Below are 10,826 nucleotides of genomic sequence, written 5' to 3' on the forward strand. Positions count from 1 at the left end.
TGAGAACGGCTGTCCCCACTCAGGTCCGCATTGAGCTGGAGGGGGCGTGGCCTCCAGCTCCGGCTGAATACCGGGAGTTTGTCGGGAGAAGGGAGGTTGTCGGGAGAGGCGCTGAATACCGGGATTCTCCCGCTAAAAACGGGAGGGTTGGCAAGTATGGTTCAATCCCCACCTTCTACCATCCTAGTCACGTCCTTTGTGTCCTTGGGCAAGACACTTCACCCTTGCTCCTGATGGCTGCTGGTTAGCGCCTTCCATGGCAGCTCCCGCCATCAGTGTGTGAATGTGTGTGTGAATGTGGAAATACTGTCAAAGCGCTTTGAGTACCTTGAAGGTAGAAAAGCGCTATACAAGTATAACCCATTTATCATTTATAATTTATATATATATATATATATATATATATATATATATATATATATATATATATATATATATATATATATATATATATATATATATATATATATATATATATATATATATATATATATATATATATACGCAATAAAATTCCAGACGGTCAGTAGTAGCGTCTAATTTTTCAGTTACAGAAAAAACGTAGTTTATTAATGCATTTTGGGCAACACGAAGTCAGGCGCATGCGCACTAGAATCGTTTGGCTTAATAGTCATGGCGGATAAACTACACGGGACTTTGCTGCAGAGATTTCCCCTTTGAGTAAACGGAGCCAAGCAACACACTCGAATGTAAAATAAGGCTCCACTTTTCCAAAATGTGCCAGCTTAATGCTAATTAACATTGGATTTGCCATAAACATGCTACTATTAGCATTAGCGATGTCACTTGGCGATTTCAACACCTGCAAATTTAGTAATGAAAACTACAACCATGATGCACGTTACAATTAAACAGCTGAATAAGCACAATACTTACAGTATAAACACTTTGTAGGGTGCAACATAACACACTCAGCTTCCTGGAAAAAGCTCCTTCCTCGTTTCACAACATACCATCGATAGCCTGTACTGTACTGCCATCTTATGTCTTGGAAGTGCGACTGAGAACTACAAATGAGACTCAAATGTAGGAATAAAACAAGATATGACAACTGGACTGCACATCTCATAACCAATTCATTTTTAAATGTTAGATTAAAAAATAAAATATTGTTATCATACAATAAATGTTTATTAACACACACAAAAGTACATACAATTGGCACTGTTCAGTACCGGTATCGATTCCCAGCTACCGGATTGGTTCAAATGTGAACGGTACCCATCCCTACATGTCATCATATCAACACTTGCCTTTCAAAATATTTAACATTTCACAGGAAAAAAGGTATTTTCTTCATCCTTTCTTCATCATCTGCTATGCCAACCACTGCTGTCAACATAAGGCGTGTCCGTTCCGATAGTGATATCGGTTCTATATCAGCAAAAGTATGGTATTATATCGGCTTATGTGGAAAATTTCCACTATAAGCTCTCTAAAAGGAGCAGTCGTGTTTACTTGTGCAAAACTGGACAGCCAGTTATAATATAAATGTCTTTCAATAAGCACACAATTTCTTCTAGTTTATTAAAGTCATTAACAAAAGGCTCCTAGCAGCTACACAACAGCTAAGCACGCAATAGCACACGAGCTAGACATATGTAGTAGGTAGTTATGTAAATCTTACATTAAATCACAAAAAATTCAGAATGGATTCTCACTTCAAAGCGATTCTGACGATATATTATTTGGTCTACACCTGATAATCAAACCTTTTCAAAACAGCTCACAGGTTTTAAAGGCTCCTTTTGGCTGCTGAAAAAAAAAGATTCCGCGCCCCCTCACTCTCCACTGCGACTATAAATAGTATAATTTGTCTATAAAATTGTTATAAGTACACCTCTGCACAACATTATACCTTAACATGATAGAAAGCAAAATAATACAGAAATATAGATCAAATAATAACTTTATTAAGTGTTTTTTAGTCTGTAACAAAAGATTAAAAATGCCTGAATAAAATAAAAATGCTTACCTTATTTAAACTATAAAACTGTTTTGATTGATTTGAAACCTTTGATAAATTTAATAAGAAATGTTACCATATTTACTCAGCAGCACTATACTTTAACCAAGGAAACAAAAATTAATAAAACCATTTTTTTGTTTCTGTTCAAAACGTGGAAGTAAGGATTAGTGGCTGCAATGAGCACGTTTTGCAGTGTACAGCTTTTCAAGCATGATACTGATAAAGCATGTTGGGATGTTGGGATCGCACTGTAAACACCCCATCCATCCATCCATTTTCTTCCGCTTATTCCCTTCGGAGTCGTGGGGGGTGCTGGAGCCTATCTCAGCTACAATCGGGCGGAAGGCGGGGTACACCCTGGACAAGTCGCCACCTCATCACAGGGCCAACACAGATAGACAGACAACATTCACACTCACATTCACACACTAGGGTCAATTTAGTGTTGCCAATCAGCCTATCCCCAGGTGCATGTCTTTGGACGTGGGAGGAAGCCGGAGTACCCGGAGGGAAACCACGCAGTCACAGGGAGGACATGCAAACTCCACACAGAAAGATCCCGAGCGCAGGATCGAACCCAGGACCTTCGTATTGTGAGGCAGACGCACTAACCCCTCTTCCACCGTGCTGCCCCACTGTAAACACGTGTCAATATAAACTAGTATAAAATAATTATAGTTGCATATGACTTACGCATACAAAGTCATACAAAGTATGCAGTAACAAACATGTCCGCATCATACAGTGAGCCCAACTTCATGAATTTATGTGTCACCAAAATAAAAAAATTTCCACTCCGCTTCAACTTAAAGACAGCATAAGTCCATTCCGGACAGTTAATAATAAATAGGTTAGTGTGTTTCATACCTACCATTGTTCTGTTCGACTCATTTCACTTGATCAAACCTTTTTTCAAGTTTTGCACTACTAAATCATAAAAGTAAGTGTGATGATTCCTGCTGATTTTAAAGTGCATCATTATCTGTATTGGACAATTCTCAAAAGCTCCGAAATCGGTCTCGTTTCAGAAGTGGAAAGCCGTATTGAACATCCCTAATGTACAAACCCCAAAACCAGTGAAGTTGGCACGTTGTGTAAATCGTAAATAAAAACAAAATACAATGATTTGCAAATCCTTTTCAACCTATATTCAATTGAATAGACTGCAAAGACAATATATTTAATGTTTGAACTGCAAATATTAGCTCATTTGGAATTTGATGCCTGCAACATGTTTCAAAAAAGCTGGCACAAGTGGCAAAAAAGACTGATAAAGTTGAGGAATGCTCATCAAACACTTATTTGGAAAATCCCGCAGGTGAACAGGCTAATTGGGAACAGTTGGGTGCCATGATTGGGTATAAAAGCAACTTCCATGAAATGCTCAGTCATTCACAAACAAGGATGGGGCGAGGGTCACCACTTTGTGAACAAATGCATGAGCAAATTGTCCAACAGTTTAAGAACAACATTTCTCAATGAGCTATTGCAAGTAAATTAGGGATTTCACCATCTACGGTCTGTAATATCAACAAAAGGTTCAGAGAATCTGGAGAAATCACTGCACGTAAGCGATGATATTACGGACCTTTGATCCCTCAGGTGGTACTGCATCAAAAAGTGACATCAGTGTGTAAAGGATATCACCACATGGGCTCAGGAACACTTCAGAAAACCACTGTCAGTAACTATGGTTCGTCGCTACATCTGTAAGTGCAAGTTAAAACTCTACATGCAAAGCCACAGCTATTTATCAACAACACCCAGAAACGCTGCCGGCTTCGCTGTGCCCGAGCTCATTTAAGATGGACTGATACAAAGTGGAAAAGTGTTCTGTGGTCTGACGAGTCCACATTTCAAATTGTTTTTGGCAACTGTGGACGTTGTGTCCTCCGGAACAAAGAGGAAAAAGAACCATTCGGACTGTTCTAGGCGCAAAGTTGAAAAGCCAGCATCTGTGATGGTATGGGGGTGTATTAGTGCCCAAGGCATGGGTAACTTACACATCTGTGAAGGCACTATTAATGCTGAAAGGTACATACAGGTTTTGGAGCAATGTATGTTGTCATCCAAGCAAGGTCTTTTTCATGGATGCCCCTGCTTATTTCAGCAAGACAATGTCAATAGTAAAAGAGTGCGGGTACTAGACTGGCCTGCCTGTAGTCCAGACCTGTCTGTCATTGGAAATGTGTGGCACATTATGAAGCCTAAAATACCACAACTGAGACCCTGGATTGTTGAACAACTTAAGCTGTACATCAAGCAAGAATGGGAAAGAATTCTACCTGAAAAGCTTAAAAAATTGGTCTCCTCATTTCCCAAACGTTTACCGAGTGTTGTTAAAAGGAAAGGCCATGTAACACAGTGGTAAAAATGCCCCTGTGCCAACTTTTTTGCAATGTGTTGCTGCCATTAAATTCTAAGTTAATGATAATTTGCAAAAACAAATTGAGTTTCTTAGTTCAAACATTAAATATCTTGTCTTTGCAGTCTATTCAATTGAATATAAGTTGAAAAGCATTAGCAAATCATTGTATTCTGTTTTTATTTACCATTTACACAACGTGCCAACTTCACTGGTTTTGGGGTTTGTAGTTTAAATGACACACATAAAATATTGCGGTCTGCTTGAGAGATTTTTTTATGCTGGTACACATAAATTGTACTAAAATGAGTGTTACAAATATTTCCAAAATGATTTGTGTTGCTCTCCACTGTCTAGATATTTCCACAATCATGCGGGAGTTGAACATATGAGAAGCACCACATTTCCTAGTTAGCAGGGGATGCTAATGCTAACGTGTCTTTGTTGCAGACTGAGATTGGTTTGCTGCTGCCTAACAGTCAGGTGATATTTGAGAAGTCTGACAGTTCCTCCATGACGCTGATAGGTGAGTCGCACATCTTTGACCTTTTGGAGCAAAAAAAGCAGTACTCTTAAGCGCCGCTAGAGGGCGCACTGCTCACATGATGCTCAGGAGTTTTTTTTTGTGCACTTATACTAGCTCCACTTGTTGCTATGTTAACTTTATGATGAGTAGGCGACTTTGGCTCTTGTTTAATATCGCCACAGTTTTAATTAAATATGACATTTGAATGAGGCTCATCCAGACAGCACAATTAGTTGCAGTATGTGTAGTTTTTTTGCCTTAATAATGGTGTATTTGCAGGCAAGTCAAAGACCAGAGAGTCTCGCCAGTCCATCATCAGCCCGGACTGGAACTTTGAGAAAATAGGCATCGGAGGCCTAGACAAGGAGTTTTCAGACATCTTCCGACGAGCCTTCGCCTCTCGAGTCTTCCCTCCAGACATCGTGGAACAGATGGGTGAGTTACAGTAATGGACCTTGAATGTACTGGAGCGATATTTTTTGTGCTACCTCACTTTTCAAACTCCCCACTTTTTGCGTGGTCCGGTTCTCAGCAAAATATGTCTTTTGCCAAAATATCAACCTGGCAATCAAAAGTGCGCCCCGGAGCTACATTTTTTATCGGCCCAAATGCTAACTGTAAGCATGCTATTGTTAGCATGGTAGCATAGTACTGTTAGAATGCTAGCTTATTTTTTTATTTTTTAGTTCTGTTTATATTTGTTGTTACTTGACGCTATCTGTTGTGCTACCTCGCTTTTCAGACGCCCTTACTTTTTGTGTGGTCCAGTTTTCAACAAAATATTTTATGTTTGCCAAATAATTGACCTGGTTTTTGTATGTTGTTTAGGTGTCCAAAGTGCGGCCCGGAGCTAAAAAATTTTATCGGCCCGCGGCACAGTTGTTAGCATTCGAATGTTACCATACTAGATTTTTTTCAGCTAATTTTGCAGGTATACACCTCAGCACCAAATATTTTGTTACTTGACAAATAATACCTGTTAGTATGCTAGCTTTTATTTTAGCTAATTTTGTAGGTACACACGTTGATGCATGCTAACGATAGCAGGCTAGCATTTTAAACACATTTTAAGGTACACACCTCAGATTAATATATTTTGGTACTTGACACATGTTACAGTTAGATATTTAAAGTTGAGTTTAAAGTTTCAAAATCTACCAAAAATAATGATTTTAGCCATAATCGTTTTAAATGTTACTACTAGAGATGTCCGATAATAATCGGCATGCCGATATTATCGGACAATAAATGCTTTAAAATGTAATATCGGAAATTAGTGGTATCGGTTTCAACCTCCCGATTTTCCCGGGAGACTCCCGAATTTCAGTGCCCCTCCCGAAAATCTCCCGGGGCAACCATTCTCCCGATTTCCACCCGGACAACATTATTGGGGGCGTAAGGCACTGCCTTTAGCGTCCCCTACAACCTGTCGTCACGTCCGCTTTTCCTGCATACAAACAGCGTGCCGGCCCAGTCACATAATATAAGCGGCTTTTACACACACATAAGTGAATGCAATGCACACTTGATCAACAACCATACAGGTCACACTGAGGGTGACCGTATAAACAACTTTTACACTGTTACAAATATGCGCCACACTGTGAACCCACACCAAACAAGAATGACAAACACATTTCGGGAGAACATCCGCACCGTAACACAACATAAACACAACAGAACAAATACCCAGAACCCCTTGCAGCACTAACTCTTCCTGAACGCTACAATATACACCCCCGCTACCACCAAACCCCCGCCCCATCTTCCGAATTCGGAGGTCTCAAGGTTGGCAAGGGGGGGGTGTATTTTATTTTTATTTTTTATTTTTTTTCCATAAAGAAATACAATCATGTGTGCTTAAGGACTGTATCCCTGCAGACTGTATTGATCTATATTGATATATAATGTATATATAGTGTTTTTTATGTTGATTTAATTTAAAAAAAAAAAAAATTTTATTTTTTATTTCTTGTGCGGCCCGGTACCGGTCCGCGGCCCGGTGGTTGGGGACCACTGCTCTAGTATAGTCTGGACTGAAGCTGTGTGCCTTCATTGTTTTTGTAGCTGTTGTTTGGAGGCATGTTTAAAAAATTAAAAAAATAATGCACTTTGTGAAAGTCACCATAGTTGTAATGGGTATCAGGATTATCTCAGGGAGAGCATGTCCCAAATTCCAAGCTGTTTTGAGGCATGTTAAAAAAAATAATGCCCTTTGTGACTTCAATAATAAATATGGCAGTGCCATGTTGGCTCTTTTTTCCATAACTGGGGTTGAAGTTGTTCTCTTATTTTGGAAAACCTTGTGTTTGATTGATTGATTGAAACTTGTATTAGTAGATTGCACAGTACAGTACATATTCCGTACAATTGACCACTAAATGTAACACCCCAATAAGTTCTTCAACTTGTTTAAGTCGGGGTCCACATTAATCAATTCATGGTAAAGTTACATTGTTTAATTCATCCAGCGGGGTACCACAACAAAATTAGGCATAATAATGTGTTATTTCCACGACTGTATATATCGCTATCGGTTGATATCGGAATCAGTAATTAAGAGTTGAACAATATCGGAATATCGGATATCGGCAAAAAATCCATTATCGGACATCTCCAGTTACTACAGTATATGTTGTGCCTTTTCCGTGACATGTCAGACTGAAATAGCCTCACTTTTAGGAGTTGTAGCGCCAAAAAAGGGAGTTACAGCGCCACCTATTGCTGTACTTTTTTTTACATTTTTTTTACATAGATGCAACCATGTTGATTTCAAACACGTCCAAAAAGTTCTTGTCGCCAGCATCTGATGGTTGAAGACATTAATCTGGCGTATAAATCCTTTGAAGAGACTCGTCGGACGTCACAATTAGCGCTTAGCACGCATGCTAGCGTGTGAGCCTGCAGTGACACATCGCTGACATGTGTCACATGGTTCACACGTATCGGTGACTCAGCCCAGCAGGCCTGTGAGGGCCTGTTCTGAGGGAACTTTGCAGAATACACACTTGATCCGACGTCACTCTCTCACACACACACACACACACACACACACACACACACACACACACACACACACACACACACACACACACACACACACACACACACACACACACACACACGCACACACACACCGATGACCTTTCTAGTCGGACGGCTGTGTCCAGCTGACCTCTGGGTCTGTGATGGCGAACCCCGATAGCGCGTCTGGGTAAAGGTAAAGATCTAATTGGCTGAGCACAGGTGCTGACAAGGGGGGCCGGGCACAGTTTGGGTGTTGGTTCCAGACAATGGAGCCGGACACTGGACCCCACCTGGCTGCTCCTCCCTCAGCAGCCCCAAATGGCAGCTGAGATGTTTATCAGGGTGGCCTCTCAATTAGCACGGCCCAAATGTCATCAGGCAGGTGCAAAAGGGCCCTGATGAAAACCCACGTCACGACACGCCCGTGACTTTTTAACTTGTGTGGATGGTCTCTGCAGGGGTGTCCCAAATTGTGACCCTGGGGCCATTTGCGGCCCACAGCTCGCTTTTTATTGGCCCGCAACACTTTCTACGGACAAAATAAACACATTTTTCATTGGAAAACAAACTGGTTGACAACCATCCCAGTTTACCCCTCTTCTTGGGACCTGAAAACCAAAATGGCCACTGGCCAGTGTGTCTTCTACATGGGGTTTGATGAACATATGTACACTCTTCTTGCATGATATGGCCTCGTGTGTCAAATTCAAAGCCCGCAGGACAGATTTAGCCTGCCACATCATTTTATTTTATTTATTTTAAAAAATATATATATATTTTTTGTCATAAAGAAATACAATCATGTGTGCTTACGGACTGTATCCCTGCAGACTGTATTGATTTGTATTGATATATAATGTATATATTGTGTTTTTATGTTGATTTAATTTAGAAAAAAAAATAATAATAAAAATATATTATTTAAAAAAAAAAAAAGTATATCTTGTGCGGCCGCGGCCCGGTACCAATCGGTCTACGGACCGGTACCGGGCCGCGGCCCGGTGGTTGGGGACCACTGCTCTACGTCATTTAAAAGTAGTCTGCTACTTCATTTAATGTGGCCTGTCACAATATTCAATGTGGTCTGCAATGTCATTCAATGTAGTCTGTCACATCAATTATTGTGGCCCGTCATTTTATTCAATGTTGTTTTCCACATCATTTAAAGTGGCCTATCATTTTATTCAATGTTCTCTTCCACATCATTTAATGTGGTCTGCAGCATCATTTATAGTAGTCTTCTACATTCTTTAAAGTGGTCCTTCGCTTCATTTAATGTGAACTGCCACATCATTTAATGTAGTCTTTCACATCATTTAATGTGGTCTGCCACACTATTCAATGTGGCATGCCACATTTTTAACACAGTCCTCCACATCATTTAATGTGGCCCGCCACGTCATTCAGTGTGGTCCACTGAGGGCAGCCATTTTAGCGAAGTGGCCCTCAATATTAACACATTTGACACTCTTACACTAGTGTAATAATGATACTAATATTAATAAATAATAATAATCATTTATTAAACTACATTGTATTGATTTTTGTTACGTCTCGGTGTATGTATGGACCCCGGGATGCAGTGACAGCAGGCAAGTGCAGAAAAGAAGCTTTGTTTATTAGGGAAACACAGGTAAGACAAAAACAAAGATGTGCACAAATGAAAAACAGGCGTATGAAGCGCGAAGCAAGCAAAGGTACAACGTTGCAGTCCCGACAAGCAACATCAACACACTGGAACTAAAGGTTTTATTGGGATAAACTGCTACACCACACATTAGTAAGGAGCAGCCAAGTTTTAAAGATGGATGCTGCGTTTCAGCGCCGTTGGATGTTGAAGTTAAATAAGCTCCTCCTACAACGTCAATAAGCTTGTGTAACAGAACTGATTGAATAGTTGTGTGCGTGTGTGTGTGTGTGTGTGTGTGTGTGTGTGTGTCTGCAGGCTGCAAGCACGTCAAGGGCATCCTGCTCTATGGCCCCCCCGGCTGCGGTAAAACACTAATGGCGCGACAGATCGGCAAGATGCTCAACGCCTGCGAGCCTAAGATCGTAAACGGGCCCGAGATCCTCAACAAGTACGTGGGAGAGTCAGAGGCCAACATCCGCAAACTGTTTGCCGACGCCGAGGACGAACAGAAGAGGGTGAGGTCTTTGGCTGTCGCCCAATCTCAAATGTTCATCTTAACAAGACATCGAGGATCACTTTAGGCAGTGGTGTCCAAAATGCTCCCCGGGTGCCATTTGCAGCCCGCGGCTGATATTTGTACAGTCCGCGGAACAGTCTAAAAATACTACGTTGAAAGAAATAAAAACAATAAAAAAGAGCAAGCAGGTGAAATGTATCAAGAAAAGGTTGCAATGCAGGCTGTTTTTTTCTTAAAAACGGTCATTGCCAAAAAATAATGAAGAATCAAAATAAAGGTTGTTATAAATTTTTGACCTATTCAAAACATTAAAAAAAAGAATTGCATTTTTTGTGTTTGCCATAAATAATGCCAAAAGAGCATAAAGCAAAAGCAAAAAAAAAAGATAAATAAAAACTCATAATGGACGTGTAGTTGATCTACATTTAAGCGTTGAAAGTAAAAATACAAAAAAAGTATGACTTATTTTTAACACTTTTATGAGTGAGGCCTTTTTGGATCCCCAATAATCTTGGTAGGATTCAAAATAAAATAAAATAAACTGCCATTGCTCAAAAAATAAGAATCAACTAAAATCAATGTTATAAATTATTGACTCGTTTAAAGCTCTAATTACTTAACATCAAATATTCCACTTAGAATTTTTTTGGGGGGGAAATATTGCATATTTAGTTTTATTGCCTTAAAAAACAGGTTTTTGACAAAAAGGGCATAAAAGGTAAAAAAACCTAAACTATATATCAGCAAAGCTGAAGTTGATCTAGAGCAGGG

At 40.0% G+C, this 10,826-nt stretch overlaps 1 protein-coding gene across 1 annotated transcript in view; it reads left to right on the plus strand.

Moving 5' to 3' along the window:
* The window catches only part of LOC133656091 (vesicle-fusing ATPase-like), a 73,477-nt gene that overhangs the window by 26,779 nt on the left and 35,872 nt on the right, over positions 1–10,826 (plus strand). Inside the window, exons 7-9 of the mRNA XM_062056906.1 lie at positions 4,806–4,881; positions 5,161–5,316; positions 9,854–10,053. Coding sequence (XP_061912890.1) covers positions 4,806–4,881; positions 5,161–5,316; positions 9,854–10,053 — 432 coding nt within the window. The remainder of the gene's footprint in view (positions 1–4,805; positions 4,882–5,160; positions 5,317–9,853; positions 10,054–10,826) is intronic.

The sequence above is a fragment of the Entelurus aequoreus genome, linkage group LG08, assembly GCF_033978785.1.
Source record: "Entelurus aequoreus isolate RoL-2023_Sb linkage group LG08, RoL_Eaeq_v1.1, whole genome shotgun sequence".
Classification (NCBI taxonomy): Eukaryota; Metazoa; Chordata; class Actinopteri; order Syngnathiformes; family Syngnathidae; genus Entelurus; species Entelurus aequoreus.